This window comes from Malassezia pachydermatis (genome assembly GCF_001278385.1).
Source record: "Malassezia pachydermatis strain CBS 1879 chromosome Unknown scaffold3, whole genome shotgun sequence".
Lineage (NCBI taxonomy): Eukaryota > Fungi > Basidiomycota > Malasseziomycetes > Malasseziales > Malasseziaceae > Malassezia > Malassezia pachydermatis.
In genome coordinates, this window is record NW_017253140.1 from 1,217,439 (window position 1) to 1,238,677 (window position 21,239).

Consider the following 21,239-nt stretch of genomic DNA (forward strand, 5'->3'; position numbering starts at 1 on the left):
GAAGAATTCGTCACGACGACGACGAAGGATAGTATCACGTGATGCTCATGAGCCACGTGGGGATGCGAGCACGGACACGCCGTGCCCCTCGCACGCACGCGCGCACGCACGTCCGCTCGGAGGTTCACGAGTGGAGCGACGCCATGGTACCACCGCCGTCGTCGTCATCGTCGCAGAAAGAAGCTGGAAATACATCGTTTGAGCAAGATGCACTTTCTGTCATTCTAGTGACAGCTGGCTACGATCATACCATTCGATTCTGGGAGGCATGGTCAGGCGTATGTTCACATACGATCCAGTACAATGAATCGCAAATCAACCGTCTCTCCATCTCGCCTGATAAAAAGCTATTGGCCGTGGCCGGCCATAATACGGTACGTCTTTACGACTGCCATGCAAGCGCCGCCGCTGCATTGAACAATACAGACAACGCGGGGCGAGGCAGCAATGTGCCGCCTGTGGCTACGTTTGAAGGGCACACGGGCAACGTCACCTCGATTGGGTGGCATTGCGATGGAAAGTGGCTCGTTAGTGGCAGCGAGGATGGGACGCTGCGTATTTGGGATACGCGTACGTCACGCTCGCAGCGAGTATACGACCATCAGGGCGCCGTGAACGATGTTGTGATTCATCCGAACCAGGGCGAGCTCGTCTCCTGCGATCAAAACGGCAGCGTCAAAGTATGGGACTTGGGCGAGAATGGATGCAGTCATGAACTTGTGCCTGAGGAAGAAGTGCCGATGCGCTCTGTCTCCATTGCGTCGGATGGCTCTTGCCTTGTTGCGGCCAACAATCGCGGGAATGTCTATGTGTGGAAAATCCAAGGCGGCGCATATGCAGACGACGGGACGCCACAGGTGGGCGAGAGCCCGAATGAGCTGACAGATCTACAACCTGTCACCAAGTTCCGAGCGCACAATACCTATATTACACGATGTGCCTTAAGCCCAGATGCGCGGTACCTCGCGACGTGTTCGGCGGATACCACTGTGAAGATTTGGTCTACGGCCCAGTACCAATTCAAGCTGGACAAAGTGCTGACAGGCCACCAGCGGTGGGTATGGGACGTGGCGTTCAGTGCAGACAGTGCCTACCTGGTATCTGCCTCGTCGGATCACGTTGCGCGCTTGTGGGAACTATCAAGCGGTGAAACGATGCGGCAGTACAATGGACATCACCGTGCGGCGGTGTGTGTGGACTTGAACGATTCTAGCTTGGAGACATGAGACACTTCCTGCCTACGTATATTAGTAAATATTCCAAGTCTTGCGCCACTTGAGGTAGTGCCACTCGCTAATGTCGCCGTACATACCGAACGACACGGCACGGAACCACCAAAAGACGGCGACAAGGAGGGCCACGGCAATAGCGAACGTCACGTTCTTCGTACGCGTGGTAAGCGGCCGGCCTTGCACAGGCGCCGACGTGTCGTGGATAAACGGATTCAGCTTGCCGGTCGTCAATCGGCCCGTTCGCAGAAACAGGCGCCAGTCGATCAGGTAGCGTGCCGTTGCCTGATTCCACAGGAAGTGGTCCAGCAGATGCGCATACACAATCACAGCAAAGTAGAGTGTCGGGAGGTAGTGGTGAATGTACGTGACACGGCCCATCAACAGAAAGGGGCCATAGTGCAGCAGCCATCCAATGCCACCAACCTTGAGACCAAAGAGGAAATCGTCCCAAGTTCGGCCCGTCATATCGTGAATGTGGCGCTGACGGCGCAGGATGTACCACACAAGCAGCACAACAGCGACATGGAGCGACGCCGTACTGCCCCACCACACAACAGGGTTGCCGATCAAGTAGTACTTGTCCTGATCAGCGCCCCAGCCGTTCATGCGCAGACCATTCCACATCCACGGCCACTCGAGCGGCTTGGACGCAAGCACATCGAATTTATCGTTATCCGGTACAAGTGCATTGTTCGACACCATCATCGCGACATTCAAATGCACAAAGTCGCGTAAGAAAGGCGAGCGGTAGCGGTGCGTCGACTGAGACATGTTCAGGCGGTCATTCCAGTGGTTCTCGATGTTCCAGTGTGTAAACACATCCGATGGATTGTTCGCTGGATCGCACGTCACTTCCGTCTGCTTCCAGCCCCAGTCTGGCAGAACCACATTGGCAGCGCGCAGGTAGCAGTTGTGGCGAGGATTGCGGAAGCGAAGTCGCGTGGTCAGTGTACGAACTGGCGAGCCTTCCTTGCCAGCGCCGAGCTGCAGATCGTCGACAACCTCTACGGCCCAGTACGCCGTATCGTCGCCCTCCGTCCAGTTGCCGTAGCCCGAGACCTCGTGGTAGTCCTTGCTCACAGGCGCAGGCACCAAGTGCGTCCGCAAGTTCTTGGACGTTTCCACATGGACCAAACGCACCACATCACCGCTCTTCAGCATACGTGGCGGCTCAGTGACAGTATCATTCGGACCAGGGAGGGCCGGCTCGTCAAACAACGGCGCAAAGATAAAGTGGTTGTTGGTGTCCTTGTAATGGTAGCACGTCACCTGTTGCTCCTGTGAGCCTTCTGGGTACGTCTGGATATGCGAGTGCAGCAAACCGCCACCAAAGCCCATGTTCTTCAACGTGACTTTGCTGCCATATGCAGCTTCCAGTGGGAAGTTGGACAGCTCACTGCCCTCCAAATTCGACTGGAACAGGCTGCTCATCTGTGCATCGCCTGAGCCACTCTTATACAAAATAGCAAAGTGCAGCTTGAAGCTCAGCATGTAGATACACAGTGGCACAAAGATCAGCGCCACAATGCGGGCGCACCAATGACGCAAGTACGTACGCTGTCGGTCAGTGTCCGGTCCACATGTACATACCACCGGCATCTTCAAGTCGCCTAGCTTGTTCCATAGATCTTCCACCGTATACAGGCCGACCAACGTCATGACAAAGAGGCCGACCATCTTCACACTGGTAACACAGCCCAGCGAAACACCTGTGAAGAACAGCCAGAACCACCAGCGGCGTGTAAATGGCTGGTCCTGCATGCGATGGAAGCGGACAAGGCCCAGAACGACACAGAGTGTAAAGACAAGTAGCATGGAGTCCAGTAGGATAAAGCGAGAGATCGTAAGCCAGCCATTGTCTGTTGTTAGTCATGTCTTTCTTACGTACCAAGGAGGACCATGAGCGTGAAGAAGTGCTTTGTACGCCAGTTCCAGCCAAACGATTGTGCCGTGAGGAAAGCCACAGGCACCATCATTACACCATACATTGCCATAATCACACGCATGCTAATGAACGGCACGTTGGCAGGGTAGTCACTGCCGGAATCGAATTCGTAGTTGCCATCAAAGCCACTAAGCCAGCCCGATACAGCCACAAGGATCTTACCGAGCGGAGGGTGGACATCGAAGTAGAAAAGGTGACGGATATAGAACGAGCCAAACTTGCCGAAATGCGCCTCATCCCACACCACTTTGTGGTTGCTGCCGATACGGTACAACCGCGTCAACACCGAAAGTACAGTGTAGAAAATAAGCATATAGGTATCGTTTTGGGACCACAGAGAGATACGATCCAGTAGTGGCATCTGGGGCTTATGCATAGGCATAGCATCAGCATACCTTGTAAGCTGCGAGGAGCGCATCTGTTTTTCCTCCATTTTATCGACGGAGGAAAGAAGGTGAGAGCGAGCAGAGTCCTCGCCGGACGGAATCGATACGTTGCTCATACTAGCACTTGATGTATGCGTAGGAAGAATACTGTTACCTTGGGTAAATGACGGAGTCGCGCTAGATACGTGCAGCGAGGAAGATGACGAGGGGTGCGAAGGACGAACAGTCTCCACGGGACTTTGAACAGATTCGCTGGATCTTTGCCGGTACTTCTGTTCGCCACTATACATCAGGCTCGAATCTGAGCAGCTTCAAGGTATACAGCCTGTGACTGGCAACACCTGTACCACGTTGTGAGAGAGATGGCCGTGCTCGTGTTGGTTGTGTCGGCCGCACCACAGCCGCGGCGTGTCTGGGCCACGTGTGGCAGGGCCTCCACATTCGTCTAGTCATTGCATATAGATGCCTGTGGCTGGCAAAGCCATTCCGTGAGAGAAGCATCGCGAAGCAAGGGAAAGAGATTGGGACGCCATTGCACGGCCATGGACCCCTTGTCGCATGTCGATGTTGAGGCCAATACACGAAATCCTCCAGCGGCCACAGAGGAATGGAATGTGCCTAGACCTTCGACTCTTCCGGAATGGGCTCAGTCGAACCAACACAATTTTGAGCCTGTTTCTGATGAGACTGTAACAGAAAAGAGCATCATGAATAGCATCATACCCCATATGCGTTTGCTATGCTTGCACTTTAGCCCGATCTGGTTCAGTATCACTATGGGTACAGGTGTCGTCGCATTGCTTCTACAAAACATACCCTATCGTTTTAATGGCTTGGACATTCTTGCCAAAATTGTATTCGCATTGAACCTACTCTTCTTTGTGCTGTTTATTATTATCAGTATGATCCGATACATTGCTTGGCCTCAAGTATTCTGGCTAATGATATACGACCCCAGCCACTCGATGTTTCTAGGCTGCGTTTCTATGGGCTTCGCTACTTTGATTAACATGTGCGTCCTTGGGTTTGACGCAGAAGGCCGTGGTGGCGCCTTTCATTTATTCGTCTGGGTATTATGGTGGATCAACACAGCCTTTTCCATCTGGATCTGCGCAGGGATCACTTTTGTAATGGCCACACGACACAACCATGAGCTGAAAGGTGTCACGAGCGTTTTGATCCTGCCTATTGTGTCGGTGGTAGTCGATGCTGCCTCAGGTGCTATTGTGTCGGATGTCTTACCTGTTTCAGCGGCCAAAATTACGATTGTTGTATCATACCTAATATTGGGAGCTGGGATGGGTACGACAGTTTTAATCATGACATTATATTATGCACGCCTTATTTTCCACAAAGTTCCTAATGCTAAATTAATTGTTTCCGTGTTTTTACCTTTGGGCCCCTGTGCTCAGGGTGCCTATGCCTTTATGCACTTGGCTACGTCCATTCAGAAACTGGGCAAGGATGCAGGTCAAAGCTTGGTGGGCGGAGACGTGCTTTCCCAGGAGGATGCACATATCATGAATTTAGGCATTGTGGGCGTATCCCTCTTATCAGGATTGTTTTTGTGGGGTTTTGCCTTTTTCTGGCTAATTTTGGCGATTGCGATGTGGATCGATGTCTGGTGGGTTGCGAAGATCAAATTTAACTTGAGCTGGTGGGGCTGCACTTTCCCCATTGGTGTCTATGGTTTGGCCACCATGGAAGTCGGACAAGTAATGGACTCAGGTTCTTTCCGTATCTTGGGCATTGTTATCACATTGTGTGTTATTGTATTGTGGCTCTTTGTTTCATTACGCACATTGTGGTTCCTATGCAGGGGCAAAATGTATGTATCAAAGCTGAATCTAACGCTAGCTTCCCTGATCCTTGCATTGGTGAAGAGGGTATTCCATCTAAACCTTTACAACCCCGTAAATACAGCTTCATACCCCGTCGCGAAAACGTGGCTAGGCCCTAGTTAGGAAGCGAAACATTGGGGCTGAATGATCGTGGACAAGGATGGCGTTGTTTCTGGTAATATGCGCAGAAACCCCTCGTTCTTTTGGGAGTCTGGCTGCGATTCCATGTTTACCCATGGAAGACCTATCTCCGAGAGGACGGAAGCATGAGGCAGAAAAGTAAGTGGGTCTAAGTCGCGTGATCCGCGGTGCTCGTCATTGTCCTGAGAATTTCCCAACGTCTTTGATGTAGGATACTCCATGTCTGGTAATGGTTTATTAGCATATGACTTGTTGATATTGACGGGATGAAATGCTGTGGATGACACGGATTTGTCGGGATGGTACAAAAAGGAGTCCTGCCATGGCCAAGTTGGGATCTTTGTGGCTTCCTTGCTGATAGGCGGAAGCAACATTGGTGTAGTGTATGGTTGGTCTACAGTAGTATGCATGTCTGGATAGGACGGAGTGAGAGTAGTCCATGTGGGAGGAATGGAAGGACCGGATTGATCTGAAGGGTCAGAGAACCAGATGTCGGGAGGAGCATTTGAGGTGCAGGATCTAGGTGGCTTGTCCATGTATGACTTTTCTGAAGGCACAACCATAGCCTGATCAGTGTCTCTATCTGGCCTTTGCTCCAGGATTGAGTCTAGGCGACGCTGCAGGCCCGTGCACCGTTTTTCTAGCGATTCAATGTAGTTTCTCGTCGCGTCAGGGGTAAGCAAGACTTTGACACATTCAGTATTGGCTTTGCGGCAATTGGAACACTGTGGCCAACTTTCATCACACCTTGCCTTTAACGTACGGCATCGTTGACATGCTGTATGCGCTCGCCGCCGTGGGCTGACAGGTGGAGTGCGCCGATCCGACTGGCCTGGGGATGGTGTGGGGGAGGTGGAGGGAATTGCTGGGATGAGAGGGCCGTTTGATTGTACAGCGCGCGGTGATGCATGAGTCGGCCATGGTGATTGTGCAGATGAATCTAGAATAGTGACACTGAGCGCATGCGGTCTCGATAGTTGCATTCTTTGTCCGAATGTAGATGCATGATGCCGTTTCGATTTACGTGACAACGGCATGGAAGCTACCGGCATAGGGTCACAGAGAACCCACACTGACCTCTGTATCTTTTATAGGAACCGCTTTGCTCGATCACATATGCAGGGTGTCTGAACACGTTGATTACGCAAGAGATCCATTTAAGTGGACAATGCTTGCAGTCCGTGCAAGTGATGGACAGATGATGAGACTACGACACGACCTGTACGTCGGCGCGATGTCACATGCAGGCAAGATGGCCAAACGACGGCACAGCTTGGCATACGATCCGATTACACGATTCTATAATTCGAACGTCATGAATCAAATTTTCGACCTAGGCTGGTATACGAGTCCGTACAACTATAAGTGATCGTACCAGCCACCATGATCTCGGGACATGCTAAGAGACGCCGCATCCATCAATCGCAAAGAACACAATCGACAAAGTGTGACTCTTAATGCACAACCAAAATCTAGGCAGAGTACATCAGATGAGGTCAGCCACGTTCAGCGGCATCTCCTCCACGTGGGTGTTGTAGAACTGCTCAATGTCACGCATCATGCGGACGTCATCCTCAGTCACAAAGTTGATAGCCACACCCTTACGACCGAAACGACCACCACGACCAATACGGTGAATGTAGTTCTCGCGGTTCGTCGGCAAGTCGTAGTTAATAACCAGCGAGACTTGCTGCACATCAATACCACGGGCAAGCAGGTCGGTGGTGATCAGTACACGCGACGAACCCGAGCGGAACTCACGCATAATCACCTCACGCTCCTTCTGGTCCATGTCACCGTGCATGGCCGACACGGTGAACTCCTTGGCGTGGAGCTGCTCAGTAAGCCAGTCGACCTTGCGGCGGGTGTTGCAGAAGATAACGGCCTGTGTAATGGTGACGGTCTCGTAGAGGTCAGTAAGCGTCTCGAACTTCCACTCCTCTTTCTCAACAGCAATGTAGAACTGCTTGATACCTTCAAGCGTAAGCTCGTCACGCTTCACGAGAATGCGGACAGGGTCACGCATGAACTTCTTGGTGACGGCCAGCACGTCCTCCGGCATGGTAGCCGAGAGCAGCACGACCTGAGTGTCCTGCGGCAGAAGCTGGAACACCTCGTACATCTGGTCCTTAAAACCACGCGAAAGCATCTCATCGGCCTCATCGAGACAGAACATCTTCAGGTGGTCGGTGCGGAAGGCACGACGGTTGATCATGTCATACACACGACCGGGGGTACCCACAACGACCTGGGCACCGTCGCTAAGGCGGGCCATGTCCTCACGGACGTTGGTACCACCAATGCACGCGTGGCACTGGATGTTCATGTAGTCACCGAGAGCCACAACGACGTTCTGAATCTGCTGGGCCAGCTCACGGGTAGGGGCAAGCACCAGAGCCTGAACGGCCTTCAGGTTCGGGTCAATGCGCTCCAGGATAGCCACCGAGAAGGTAGCCGTCTTACCAGTACCAGACTGGGCCTGGGCAATCACATCGTGACCCTTGATGATCGGGACAATGGCGCGCGACTGAATAGCCGAAGGGCGTTCGAAACTGAGTCGTTAGAGCAAGATCAAATAAATGGCACATACCCATAAGCGAACACACCACGGAGAAGCTCGGGCTTCAGACCCATGTTGTCGAAGTTGTCGTACACCTCATCCCAGTTCGACTGGATCTCACCGTCAGTGATCTGAAGGTCGGTGGCGGGGGCAGGAGCGTCCTCAGGCCTGTATGGTTAGCACTCGCTCTCCCAATGAATGGTGGCACATACTTCGACATGTTGAGTAGTAAGTTGTTTTCGCGGGTTCGGAAGAGTTCCGAGATACGTAGGTCTCCTACGCAAGAAAAAGTTTAAGTACGATGTAAGATGGTGCCTCTAGAAGTGCACCACGTCTTAGTTGTAAAAGAGAGCTTCTGGACGGCGACAATTCCAGTGAAAATTTCTCATTCTCGGACGATAAAAAAAATTCTTTTTTCACCCGACGCATGCACTCTTTCTTAGACCAGCACGATCGCGCCCCACGCACAGTGGTGCATGTGCGCACGTGATGGATGGGACTCGCAGCCCCGATCGAGGGCCCTCTGGTGGAGAAGCTATGCATGCAAGGAAATGTCGGACTATATGGATCGGCATATCGCGGTCCATAGCAAAGATCTATACACTCATGAGTCCCAGCCCCGTGATCGAGGCGCATAGGCAGAACCACGACCACGGATACGGACATCAGATCCACGGTCTGGCGAGGCAGAACGATCACGTACAAGACGGCCTGCGTCGTCGTCATCCCAGTCACGATCGCGTCGTACACCGCCTATCCGGTCGCGAAGAGAAAGTGGCGTGTAGTCTTCCTCGTAGTCCTGTGGTCTATCTCTCCGCTTCCGATCGCCGCCACGGTTTCGTCGGCGACGACGTGACCAAGCCACGTCACCTACATCTAGCAAGCGTGTGACCACTTCTTTTCCAGCTCCGCGTCCATGCTGACGGTACCAGTTGCTCTTCGATGCCGACCTGGGCGACTTTGTATCGTGATGCTGTAATGCAAAGCGGACCCACAAAGGCTGTCGGAGCTGCTTCATACGGCGATGATCGCGCGAAAAGATTTTGCGTTCCATTTCCTCCATCTCCATGTCACGGTAAATTTCAGGCATGGGCTCTGCGGCACTTTCCAATTTCGCGCGTGCTTCATCGAGTTGGCTCTGCAATGCAGGAAGCTCGGAGGCTGTTTCTTGTTCCATGGCATTGTAGAGCTTGGTAGGGAAGGCCATCGCCAGACATGGACGCAATAAAACGTCCTTGTTTTCATTCGCTACGTCTTCTGGAAACCTTGTCTCTTCCCATGGATCGTAACATAGACGCTCCAAACCTTGCAACGCATGCTCGTACGAGTCGAATACAATTACACAGCGGGTATCATTGATCCATTCGATGCCTTTCGCATGCGTACCGGAGTAAGCCACGTAAGCCATGAGACGTGATGTAGAGAGTTGATTAATAGGTTCACCCTCCAGATGGAGTGCATCAACACGAAGAGCATCGTGAGCATCAACGCTGGGGGCAGGCGGCGGTACGCCAGTGTCTGGTTTTTCTTTTATAGGCGCTGGTGGCAGCTCTTCTTCTTCAATGTCTTCTTCGGCGCCAACCATTTCATCGGGCATATTATAAAAAATGCGCTTGGGTGCCTCTTCGCCCTCCATGGGCACATCGGTCAGTGCGCTGTCCATCTGTTTTCGCCTGGATCGGTCGGCGAAGGAAGCTATTTGTCGCGATGGGACTGGCACGACGGTGGTTGGATCGCTGACTAAACATACTATCAACGTCCGTGCTGCTCTGATAACAGAGCTAGCCACCTTTTTGGCGCGTCTTTCGCTCTGCGTTCGACAGGCATACCTGTCGTAGATGTCTCAACGAAGGTCAATGAGTCACCGTGCTTTATCGCGGCATGAGAGCAGTGATGTCGAGTCTGGGTTTGGACGAAGTCTGCAAAGTCCCTCTTCTCAGGCGCAGCAGGCGACGGCGTCATCGTTCAGCTTTTTTGAGGGTCGCAGCTAGTACGTATGGATCATCCAACCCTACTAACAAGCCAGCCGGTTCCAGAATGTACTGGCTGAAGCTCGCCAGAAAAGCGACGATTTTTTCCCGTCCTCATATACGGCCACGTCAGATAATATCCGCGGAGAGACGGCTGAACTGGCTGATTTGGTGGTGAGTGATGATGCCGACACCACCGGAGCGTCGATCTGTAGTCCCTTAGGGGATCGGCGTACATCGTACCCATCGGTCATGTTGTCCGCGGATGACGAGGATGAGGATCATTTACCGACGACAGAGTCATCGCCGCTTCTCAATGGTCGTCCATCGATGTACGATGCATTGCCAAGCTCGCAGAAGAATATCACGAGTGGTACGGAGGTGTTTCAGTCGGTGGATGAGCAATGGAGTGTTTTGAAGACCAAGATTGAGCTGAAGAAAGCCTCGACAAAGAAGCAGAGTGCACGTTTGCTGGGCAAAGTGAAGAACATTACCTGGGAAGACGCGGGTCGCTACGCTATGGAGCCAGTTCGGAACATTCCCGCTGTGGTGCTAGGTTTGCTTTTGAATATACTGGATGGTGTTTCGTATGGTATGATTACCTTCCCCACCTCGATGCCGATTTTTGCCAATTTTGGCGGCGATGGTGTATCTATGTTCTTCGCTACGTGTGTCATTTCCCAGCTGGTATACTCGTTGGGCGGCTCCATCTTTAAGGCTGGAAACGGTAGTATGATGATTGAAGTGGTGCCTTTCTATCACATTCTTGTAAAGGTTATTGTAAAAAAGGTGGGCGATGATAACGCAGTGAGTATCGTGGCTACCACCATGGTGGCCTTTGCCCTCTCTTCCATTCTTACAGGTCTCTTGTTCTTGCTATTGGGCACACTGCGTCTCGGTATTCTTATCAGTTACTTCCCGCGGCATATCCTCATCGGTTGTATTGGCGGTGTGGGTGTCTTCCTCATGGAGACAGGCTTTGCTGTCGCAGCGCGCATTGAGGAAGAAGGCGGCTTTAAGTACGATATGAAGACCCTGCATACACTCACCGCCAATTGGGAAGTGTTTTTCCAGTGGGCTATTCCATTGGGACTGGCCATCTTGCTGAATGTGATCTCCTCGCGTGTGCATCATCCGCTTTTGATGCCGGGCTACTTTTTAACCATCCCTGTGCTCTTCTACGTTGTGACATTGCTGGGCTGTGGCCTAAGCATGGATACACTGTGGAAACGAGGCTGGGTATTTGATATCCAGGAATCTACCAATGCGCCATTTTATCGCTTTTACACGTACTTTGACTTCCGACAGACCAACTGGGCTGCCCTCTGGGCGACGATGCCGACGCAGATGGCGCTGGTCTTTTTCGGGATTCTGCATGTCCCCCTCAATGTGCCAGCGCTTGGCGTGAGTGTGAATGAAGACAATGTCGACACTGACAGGGAATTGATTGCCCATGGCATTTCCAACATTTCCGCCGGCTTTTTGGGCTCGGTCCCCAACTATCTGTGCTATGTCAACTCGGTACTCTTTTACCGTGTCGGCGGGGGCTCGCGGCTGAGTGGTCTGATGCTCGCAGGTGCGACTTCGATCGTGTGGATTATGGGCCCCAGCATGATTGGATACCTCCCCATCATGGTCGTGGGGGCGTTGATCTTTGTGTTGGGTCTCGATTTGGTGCGTGAGGCTATCTGGGATACACTAGGCCGTGTGAATCATATTGAGTACATTACCATCCTCATTATTGTGGTTGTGATGACATTGTCGGACTTTGTGATTGGCAGCTTGGTCGGCATTATCCTGGCCTGTCTATTTTTCGTGATGCAAACGTCGCGACGCAATCCGGTGCGAACCGTGCTCACAGGGCAGTCAGCGCGCAGCACAGTGCGCCGCCAAATGCACCAGCGCAAGTTCCTGGAAGAGGCCGGTAGCCAAACGCAGGTCCTCAAACTGCAAGGCTCGTTGTTCTTTGGCACGATCAATTCCATTGAGCAGCTTGTACGGCGCATGCTGGACTTGGCCACATGGAAGAAGAACCCGATTCGGTTCCTCGTCATGGACTTCTCTCTGGTGAGCAGCATGGACTTTTCTGCAGCCGAGGCTATGACGCGCATTCACCGTATGCTTTCCAACAAGGGCGTGCACCTCGTGCTTTGTGGACTTAGCCTCGATGGCGACGTGGCCATGGCGCTGCAGAATGTGGATTTGTGGGGCGAAGTAGCGCCTTGCGTCGAAGTGTTTGCACATCTCAATGAGGCGCTGGAATGGACAGAGAGTATGTATGGACGCGACTAACAGGCAGATGAGTACTTGCGCAGCCTCTATTCGTCAGGACTTGTCGCGGGAAAGAAACTGAGCCGCGCTACGCTGTCTGACGCTGGGTCGTTGCGGGTGCCTGGGACACGACGCAGCAAGCCGGCGATTGAATTGGACGATTCGCTGGTCAACTCACCCCGCTACGAACATCTTCACCAAGCCGCCAAGCGCGTGTCCTTGCAAGTGGATTCAACGCACAATGCGCCCGCCAAAGACAAGGACTCGGCGCGTACCAAGCACCTGCTGTCTCTGCTGTCGTCTACGCTGGGCCCATACATGGACCCGGAAGACCAGGACAACGATAAGATTATGCGTGTTCTCGTGCCGGAGCTGGAGGAGCGTATGCTGGACAAGGGCACGGTCCTATGGGAGTGTGGTGATTCGCCAGATGCGCTCTTTTTCATTGAGTCCGGTATTTTAAAGGCACAATATATTTTCTCGCAAGATGACTATGTGGTTCACGAAGCTATGCTGGCGGGCACCATTGCCGGTGAGCTTACATGCTTGTCGCAACAAACACGGGATGCAACGGTGGTAGCCGACCTGGAGTCCAGAGTGTGGCAACTCAAAGTGGAATCGCTGACGAAAATTGCGAGAAACGATACCCAAGTGTACAGGAAACTCGTCCAAGTGTTGCTCCGTGTCACGACCGACGAGCAAAACTGCTTGATGTCATACCTTGTATCTCGACTTAGCTAGACGTTTCTATAGAATTACCAGTCGTCTCCTTCCTCATCGTTTTCGCCCAGTGCATTGAACGCAAGCGTCTCCACGCCACCATCACCCTTGACTTCAGTTTCCACCACGGAATTAATTTGACGAAGCGAGCCAGGGTCAATGGTACCCACAATCTCCCATAGATCCGACCAGTCTTCCTCCTCTACCTTGGTAAAGAGAGGCACAATCTTGTCCTTCAAACGCTTGCCCTCCTTTGCCGGCATCGTGACACTCACACGCATCTGGGCACGTTCCAAGGGGATGATAGACTTGGTTTGCAACAGTTTGATCACGTCCAACGCCTGACTCTTCGCCGACTTGGTAGGCTTCACGCTGAAATGCGCATCCTTCATGGCTTTCTCAATCATACCCACCGTATAGGGTTTCTGGCTGCTGGGCTCCACACACTTTTGCGCGACGATCGTAGCGATTTCCAACCAGAGGTTCGACAGCTCGTGACTACGTTCTTTCTCACCGACTTGAAGCTCGCCCTTCTTGAGAATCTAGGGTAAGTGCAATATAGGCATACCTCTAGTAAGCATTCCTGTACGTCTGCTGTGCCAAACGCCTTCTTCAAATCTTCATTTGAGGCTACTTGGCCTTTCGAGACATTCAGGAACACATTCTCGATTTGGACCACTTCGTCCAAGTCCTTTTCACTAGAATGTCAGAGAGCACGGTACGCACACGCCTGAGCGCCATTCGCGCACTTTGTTTTTGTAGCAGGCAATCTGGAATAAGAAACAGAGTAGCACGTACCTCAAAACGCTTGCCACCGCGACGCAACCGAATCACGGAGACATTCGTCATTCTACGGTGAGCATGGCCATGTATACATACTTGAAATTATTCGAAGCTGAAAACCAAGTCAGCAAGCGAGATACGTACGTAAATTGATCCTGTGGGTCAGTCGGCGTACACATGGCTCCTACATACGGCATGGTGGATGTGCGATGCGAACAGCTGCTTCGTCGGCCGTTGCGCCATCTATGTGGACAATTTGGCCCCTATTTGCGCACATACCACCCTTGCGGTTTTTCGTTGCCAACCATGCGCTACGTCCCCGAAGTAGCTCGGTACAATGTTGCCATGAAAAATACGTACGTTTGTCCTCACTAATGCAAGGTTTGCACACGAAACGGCTGTCAAACGCTGGCCGACCATCCTCACACAAGTGGTCGATGGCCTTTTTCGACAGTGTCATGATCTATCGAACGAAGCGTCGATGACCGGCAAAGTCGAAGAGGGCAAGAGTATTATCGAAAAGATATCTGGTCTCAAGTACGAGCTCACACGCGACCGGCCACTCAATACGCTGAATGTAACTGCGGACAACGCATCCACGTTAGGAAACAGCAAGGCGCCTACGACGGAATCGTATGATGCTGTGATTTCTTCTACGCAGCCCAGCTGGCACAACGCAGACTGGCTCTTTACAGAGTGCTATTTGTATCGTCGTCTTCGGCTCTTGTTTGAAACGTCGAAAAACTGGCAGGATTACGATCCTTTTATGCAGTCTAAGGTCGATACATTCCGTGCCTCTGGTCGGGGAATTCATGCTTGTGCTACATGGATCGAAGAATTGTTGTCAAAGTCTAGCAACTACAAGGCCTCTGAGCCTGGCACTGATGTTCTGTTTCAAGAACTTATGTCCTCCTCGCTCTGGGGGAATGCCACTGATTTGAGCTTGCTGACGAATGTTGATTACACGCATCTGCAAAAACTACAAGCGACGTCTCACGAAGAACGTTCTGCGAAAGCAGCTCATCTTCTTGTGAACGACCTCCCCAAGGTATGGAACAAAGTACGAACGATCCAAGAAGGCCGTGTTGATATTGTGCTGGACAATGCGGGCTTTGAGCTCATCACTGATTTGCTCCTGGCCGACTTTTTGCTGACGTTGCGTGCGCCTATTGCTACTGCGTCTAAGGGGCGAAGTGACGAGCTTGAAAAGCGTGTATCTAGAGTGAAGGAGCGTATTTCAAACGTGTGCAAGCAAGCGCAAGTGAAGAAGGAGCCACGCTTCCTGGCCGTGTCAAAACTCCATCCCCCTTCTGATATTATGAGCGTGTACGAGCGCACAGGACAGCGTCATTTTGGTGAGAACTATGTACAAGAGCTCGTGGAAAAGTCCCAAGTTTTGCCGGAGGATATTCAGTGGCACTTTATCGGTGGCCTGCAGAGCAACAAGGCCAAGCTCTTAGGAGCTGTGCCGAACTTGTACCTGGTTGAGTCTGTGGACTCGGAAAAGCTGGCGATGGGCCTACAAAAAGCCGTGGCTAAGTCAGAAAATGCGGCACGGCGTACACAGCCGCTCAACATCTTCATTCAGGTGAATACGAGCGGGGAGGAAGGTAAGAGTGGTCTCCCAGCCATGACGGAGCCATGGTCTGGCGAGGGCGAGAAACCTGTGCTGCTCGCTGTGGCGCAGAAAGTTATGCTGTCATGCCCTCATCTGCGCTTTCAGGGCCTCATGACCATTGGTTCGCTGTCCAATAGCCAGGCATCGCAAGGGGCAAGCCACCGCAACCCCGATTTTGATGTATTGGTGGCCTCCCGGAAGCACTTGTCCGAGGCCTTGCGGCGTGATACTGCGTTTACCCAGCAATTGGCTTCGACCAAGTGGTGGACACCGTCTGGCGAGGTATCGGGCGTGTATGAAGACTTGTCAGATACGAGTTTGGAGTTGAGTATGGGCATGTCGTCCGATTTGGAAGCGGCGATTCGTATAGGCAGTACCAATGTGCGCATTGGCAGCGACTGTTTCGGATCTCGTTCTTCCAATGCGGTGGCTGCCGATGTGCGTGCCGCTGAGATGAAGCGCTATGAAGATATGACTGTGGTGAAAGAAGTGGTATTCCATCCTAAGACCATGCCTTGGTTTGTCAGTGTACGTATGCGTTGGAATAACATTCAGGATACGTGTGTGAAGGATGTGTGGTTCACCTTGGACCAGCTTTTGGCCGAGGATTTCTTTACAGGTAACCACGCTGTGCCTTCTATGACGCCTATTCACTCCATGGCACGTCGTTGGCGCGAGCACTTTGATGCTGGGCGATTCCGTTTGTCGATGCCCAGCGATGCACCGCTCGGCGCGAGCGTTGGACCACTTGGCGACTTTTGGACGCAGCCGGAGAGCTATGGGCACCTTCCTGAAGCGGCTCCTGCCTTGTTGGCTGAGCTGCAATCTTCCGATCTTGTGATTTTCAAAGGTACGTTGGCTCCGTGCGTTTACTTACATATAGGGGACTTGGTACGTCATTTGCTTTTCTGACTGTAGAACTATCGGAAATTGACGCAGGACGCCATGTGGCCGCCAGAGACACCTTTCGAGAAAGCGCTCGGGTCGCTAGCTGGTCTTATTGACTTGGTGGCGCTCCGGACATGCAAAGCGGATGTCATTGTGGGCCTGAAAGAGGGCCAAGCGGAGGCAATGGACCAGCGTGATGCGTCTTGGCGTGCAAATGGCGCTTGGGCCGGTACGTATTTCTGAGGCACTCTTACGCTAGTCGTCCAATATCTAGGGCGTGCGCAGTCGCGCTAAGCATATAGTCACGTGGCTCGTTAGTATGACTCTTCGCATGAACAACAAACCGGGGTAGGCGTGGAGAGATTGTCCTTTACCCTTTGACGTTATCCTTCTAGCGCTCTAGAAGGATTTTTCAATAGGAAACCATTTTCTCGAACCAGTTGTGCTCTTCGCATAATCAGCACCGGGGCACCAAGCGTACTTGTGCTCCTCCGTTAATTTCCAAGTAAACGTTATCTCTTTAAGTGATTGAAAACAGTATGGCCCCGGTTGCTAATTCGTCTGCCACGGACGCTTCGGCGCGTGGCACGGCCCCTAACCCTACGGCTGCCCGCCATGAGCAGCAGCAGACGATTCGTGTGGCCTCGGACCGCTTGACGTACTCGCCTGAGTACATAACAGCGCAGTACGAGTACCAGAACACACACATTGAGCGCCAAGCTGGCGCCGATGGTGTGGAGGAACTTGTGGCTAGGCCGTACAAGCAAGAGTTTGAGTTCCGTACGAAGCGTGCGCTGCCCAAGACGGGTTTGATGCTTGTTGGTTTGGGTGGTAACAATGGTACTACCATTACGGCTACGATTCTGGCGAACCGTCACAATGTGCAGTGGCACAACAAGGACGGTCTGCAAACGCCCAACTACTATGGCTCACTTGTTCGTGCATCGACCATCCGTCTGGGTAGCGATGCTTCTACTGGCAAGGATGTGTGGGTGCCGTTCAGCAATGTGCTGCCAATGGTCCACCCTAATGACTTTGTCGTGGGCGGTTGGGACATTAGCGGTCTGCCGCTGGACAAGGCCATGGAGCGTGCCAAGGTGCTGGACTATGACCTGCAGCGCCAGGTGGCGCCTATGATGGCAGAAATTAAGCCGTTGCCGTCGGTGTACTACCCGGACTTTATTGCTGCGAACCAGGAGGAGCGCGCAGACAATGTCATTCCGGGCACGAGCAAGAAAGCGCACGTGGAGCAGCTGCGTCAGGACATTCGTGCGTTCAAGCGCGAGCATGGCCTGGACCAGGTGGTGGTTGTGTGGACTGCGAACACGGAGCGCTACGCGGAGATCCTTCCTGGTGTCAACGACACGGCGGACAACCTGCTGGCGGCTGTGGAGAAGGACCACGACGAAGTTTCGCCGTCGACCATCTTCGCCATTGCGTGTATCCTTGAAAATGTGCCGTACATCAACGGTGCGCCGCAGAACACGTTTGTGCCGGGTGCGATTGAGCTGGCTGAGCGTCACAAGGCGTTTATCGGTGGCGACGATCTCAAGACCGGCCAGACGAAGGTGAAGAGTGTGCTGGCCGAGTACCTCGTGAACGCCGGCATCAAGCCGCTGTCGATTGCGAGCTACAACCATCTGGGCAACAATGACGGCTACAACCTCAGCTCGCAGCGCCAGTTCCGCAGCAAGGAAATTAGCAAGAGCAGTGTCGTGGACGACTGCTGCGAGGCGAACCATTTGCTCTACCGCCCTGGCCAGCCGGCCAAGGCGGATGGTTCCGCCGCTGTGAAGGGCGAGCGTCCGGACCACTGCATTGTAATCAAGTACGTTCCTGCGGTGGGCGACCAGAAGGTGGCGATGGACGACTACACCAGCGAGCTGTGCATGGGTGGCCGCAACCGTTTGTACGTGACGAACCTGTGTGAAGACTCGCTTCTCGCGAGCCCGCTGCTCATTGACCTGGCCATTCTTGCCGAGCTGATGACGCGTATCACGTACCGCGTGCCTGGCGACGCCGAGCCGGAATGGGAGTCGATGTACTCGGTGCTGAGCTTGCTGAGCTACAGTCTCAAGGCGCCGCTGGTCAAGCCCGGCACAGATGTGGTGAACAGCTTGAACCGCCAACGTGCTGCTGTGACCAACTTCCTGCGCGCCTGCTTGTCACTCGCGCCTGAGAGCGATCTGCTGCTGGAGACGCGTCTTTGGTAAATGTGTTCCGTCCTTGTTCCGCTTCTGTAGGTACTCCCATAGTGCCCCTTTGTCGATTTCTTCTTGTTTCTTGGTCTAAAAGTGGGCTTCTCTATATACTACGCACGCCATGCTGCGGACAGCGCATGCTCCTGGAACCACCCAGCGCCTTTCTCTTCGTAGTCAGCGCGAGACACAGACGTGGCACGGAACGTCTCCGCTTGGTCCTGCACCCACTGCCGCATACCGAGCCATGGATCGAAGCGTGCATGCCGTGCGCGGCGCACTTGCAGTGGCGCTTGCGGTGGTAGATACGACCGCAGGACACTCTGCAAGCGTGTATCAAAGCCGGGCAGCTGGGCGTAGCGGCCCGTGACAAGCACATGTCGAATCATGCGATCACGGTCCACGGCTTCCATCGACTGCAGCACATGCCGGCTCAACTCGCCTACGCCCGCCTGATCAATCCCGGCGATGATCGGCTGCCAGCTGATTTCGGGCACACGGATACGCTCGACATTCAAATGCAGCTGGTGGAACTGGATGGCATCGTCCGGATCCCATTTGGGTTCATACCCACGCAGGAATGTGTTGGTCAGCTTCGTCTTGCGTACTAGCATTGCGGCATACGTATGCTCCTCGGAAAATGCTTCGTCAAACTCAAGGAGCTTCTGCTCCAGCTCGGCCAGGGTCTCATGATCCTGCGCATCCTCTTCCTCGTTCGCCGCGTCGTTGATGGTACGGTACACAGCCCAGTCATTATCGTCTGCACCAAACGTATCTTCGTCGTTGCCACGCTTACGGCGGCGCTGCGATCCGGACGAAGTCGAGTCCTGCTCACTCGCCAGTGCCGTAATACTCTTCATACGCTGCTGGGCAGCCGCGCTCTTGCGATTCGGCAGCATTTCACGCATGCGCTTGCGGTCGCGAATCCGCTGCAAAACCTGGTCATACTGCGCACGCACTTTTTGCAGCCACGCAGTGGGGTTTTCGCGCTGCTCTTGCCGCTCTTTCTCTTCCTTTTCGGCTTGCAATCGCTTCTCTTCTTCTTTTTCTGCACGAGCTCGCTGACGAGCTTCGTACCCCGCCTTGAGAAGACGTTGTCGGCGCTTTTCTTTCACGCCTTCCTCGTCCAGCTCCGCGTCAGGCACATCGACGAGCGGGAACTCGGGCTCTTTCTTCTCCTCCTCAAACTGCTCGCCCAATTCCTCAGCCCTGTTCTTCCGCACAGCTGTATCGAGACGTTTCCATGTCTTTTCAAACTCCTGTTCCGAGTCAAAGCCTTCGCTCTCTAGCCGGGCCAAGTAAGCGTCAGGAGCCTCTTTGTCTTTCCATTCACGCAGTAGGGTATAGTACTTCAAGTCGTTCTCGTTCCGCAGCGCTTTCTCCTGCCGCATAAGTCGCGTCTGCTCTTGCAATCGCTGACCCGCTGCCCGCTTGCGCTCGGCAATCTTCTCCAGCTCTTCTTGCGTCTTTTCTTTGGGTTCCGGCGCGGAGTACGGCAACTGCACTACACGATCCACGTTCGCCAGGTTGTCTGGGTTTTGGAACGAACGAATCTCCGCATCGTAGTCTGACGAAACGTAACACAACTCTTCCAGCATCGACTGCGTTTCAAACGCCGTGATTTTTTGGGGGCATGTCGGATACTTGAGCTGAAGCAACTTCAGCAAGAAATCTGTGGCTGGTACGCCGCCCCATGATAGGCTATCGTAAGCAGATGACGTACATACCGTTTAGCGTTGTCCAACTTCCCCACACCTTTGACGAGCGGCACAATGGTTGTCGTGGTGCGGCCAGCAGAAACAATCAAGCCGTCTTCTCGCACATCGTTCGCGTACGCGGAAAACAGTGAGTCCAGACCGTAATTCACTGAAGGCACGTTGTACGCCTCAAAAAGCAGCTCGTTCATTTCTTTGGTTAGCGTTTCTCCATACGTACGACTGCGACTGTACTCGGGGTTGCACAGTGTTTCCGTCATTAACATCGGATGGTCAATACGATCCGTATCAATGCCGAGCTTCATAAATGTATAGTCCAGCATGTATTCCTAGATATAAGGTTCAGGTCCACGTACCATGGTATCGAAACCGCACACGACATCGCCATCGAAGGGGCTCTTGATGTTACCACGTGCTTGAGCGTCGACGTAGCAGTCTGTTCCACACAGAACCACATTGCTACCGCGTTTCCGATCCCGGAACCGCGATACAATATTGTCATATACATACATTGGCTCGTCGAGCGTGCTTGTGGCGAATCCTGCACGAAGTTCCGAAGAGCCTGTGTGCTCGCATCATTGAATCGCTTGACACGTACCATTATCAATCAGCAAAGGCGCATGCTCTGTCCAATGCACAGAGTCCCTATAATGGCTCTGCGACTCCGTTGGACGCACAGACGGCCATTCTGTGACAGTGAGGGCAGGACGGAATGTCATAGCCACGACCCTTTCAATGCCAACGTATGTCCCAAGCGCAGGTAGTGCTGATGCAGTGGCCCAGTGCGAGGCGCGACGACATCACGTCGTACCACGTGGCTTCGGCCGGCCTCGTAACGTCATCTACGAAGGCTAGGGCACATGCACGCTTTCGTGCGCAGACGCTTTTCGGAATGCGGGGGGGCGATGTGGGGCTGCAATAAAAATGCGAGCCTCAAGGAATATTAGCCGGAGCTGCAGCTTGGGTTTCTA

General features: G+C 53.1%; 9 protein-coding genes across 9 annotated transcripts; 4 read left to right on the forward strand and 5 right to left on the reverse strand.

Moving 5' to 3' along the window:
- Nucleotides 1-143: 143 nt before the first annotated feature.
- Nucleotides 144-1,226, forward strand: Malapachy_1231 (wd repeat protein pop3; the record flags this gene model as incomplete). The annotated part of the gene is made up of 1 exon (XM_018135738.1): nucleotides 144-1,226. The coding sequence occupies one exon, from the start codon at nucleotides 144-146 to the stop codon at nucleotides 1,224-1,226; it is 1,083 nt and encodes a 360-aa protein (XP_017992184.1).
- A 21-nt stretch (nucleotides 1,227-1,247) lies between these two features.
- On the reverse strand, nucleotides 1,248-3,610 carry Malapachy_1245 (glycosyltransferase family 39 protein; the record flags this gene model as incomplete). Its single annotated transcript, XM_018135752.1, has 3 exons — nucleotides 1,248-2,789; nucleotides 2,823-3,091; nucleotides 3,121-3,610. 3 exons carry the CDS (start codon nucleotides 3,608-3,610, stop codon nucleotides 1,248-1,250), a joined length of 2,301 nt encoding a protein of 766 aa, XP_017992686.1.
- A 3,421-nt stretch (nucleotides 3,611-7,031) lies between these two features.
- On the reverse strand, nucleotides 7,032-8,325 carry Malapachy_1242 (dead-domain-containing protein; the record flags this gene model as incomplete). The annotated part of the gene is made up of 3 exons (XM_018135749.1): nucleotides 7,032-8,097; nucleotides 8,136-8,273; nucleotides 8,318-8,325. 3 exons carry the CDS (start codon nucleotides 8,323-8,325, stop codon nucleotides 7,032-7,034), a joined length of 1,212 nt encoding a protein of 403 aa, XP_017992683.1.
- A 384-nt stretch (nucleotides 8,326-8,709) lies between these two features.
- On the reverse strand, nucleotides 8,710-9,768 carry Malapachy_1273 (hypothetical protein; the record flags this gene model as incomplete). Its single annotated transcript, XM_018135778.1, has 1 exon — nucleotides 8,710-9,768. The coding sequence occupies one exon, from the start codon at nucleotides 9,766-9,768 to the stop codon at nucleotides 8,710-8,712; it is 1,059 nt and encodes a 352-aa protein (XP_017992634.1).
- A 559-nt stretch (nucleotides 9,769-10,327) lies between these two features.
- Malapachy_1230 (vacuole protein) lies at nucleotides 10,328-13,087 on the forward strand (the record flags this gene model as incomplete). The annotated part of the gene is made up of 2 exons (XM_018135737.1): nucleotides 10,328-12,347; nucleotides 12,405-13,087. 2 exons carry the CDS (start codon nucleotides 10,328-10,330, stop codon nucleotides 13,085-13,087), a joined length of 2,703 nt encoding a protein of 900 aa, XP_017992185.1.
- A 14-nt stretch (nucleotides 13,088-13,101) lies between these two features.
- Malapachy_1249 (shwachman-bodian-diamond syndrome protein) lies at nucleotides 13,102-14,046 on the reverse strand (the record flags this gene model as incomplete). The annotated part of the gene is made up of 5 exons (XM_018135756.1): nucleotides 13,102-13,608; nucleotides 13,635-13,764; nucleotides 13,793-13,836; nucleotides 13,865-13,916; nucleotides 14,042-14,046. 5 exons carry the CDS (start codon nucleotides 14,044-14,046, stop codon nucleotides 13,102-13,104), a joined length of 738 nt encoding a protein of 245 aa, XP_017992680.1.
- Nucleotides 14,047-14,155: 109 nt separating this feature from the next.
- On the forward strand, nucleotides 14,156-16,649 carry Malapachy_1236 (hypothetical protein; the record flags this gene model as incomplete). The annotated part of the gene is made up of 6 exons (XM_018135743.1): nucleotides 14,156-14,205; nucleotides 14,231-15,995; nucleotides 16,023-16,317; nucleotides 16,351-16,358; nucleotides 16,386-16,584; nucleotides 16,630-16,649. 6 exons carry the CDS (start codon nucleotides 14,156-14,158, stop codon nucleotides 16,647-16,649), a joined length of 2,337 nt encoding a protein of 778 aa, XP_017992191.1.
- A 245-nt stretch (nucleotides 16,650-16,894) lies between these two features.
- Nucleotides 16,895-18,568, forward strand: Malapachy_1237 (myo-inositol-1-phosphate synthase; the record flags this gene model as incomplete). The annotated part of the gene is made up of 1 exon (XM_018135744.1): nucleotides 16,895-18,568. One exon carries the CDS (start codon nucleotides 16,895-16,897, stop codon nucleotides 18,566-18,568), a length of 1,674 nt encoding a protein of 557 aa, XP_017992190.1.
- Nucleotides 18,569-18,666: 98 nt separating this feature from the next.
- Nucleotides 18,667-20,987, reverse strand: Malapachy_1244 (chromatin remodeling complex subunit; the record flags this gene model as incomplete). Its single annotated transcript, XM_018135751.1, has 4 exons — nucleotides 18,667-20,254; nucleotides 20,281-20,597; nucleotides 20,625-20,830; nucleotides 20,867-20,987. The coding sequence occupies 4 exons, from the start codon at nucleotides 20,985-20,987 to the stop codon at nucleotides 18,667-18,669; spliced, it is 2,232 nt and encodes a 743-aa protein (XP_017992685.1).
- Nucleotides 20,988-21,239: the final 252 nt, after the last annotated feature.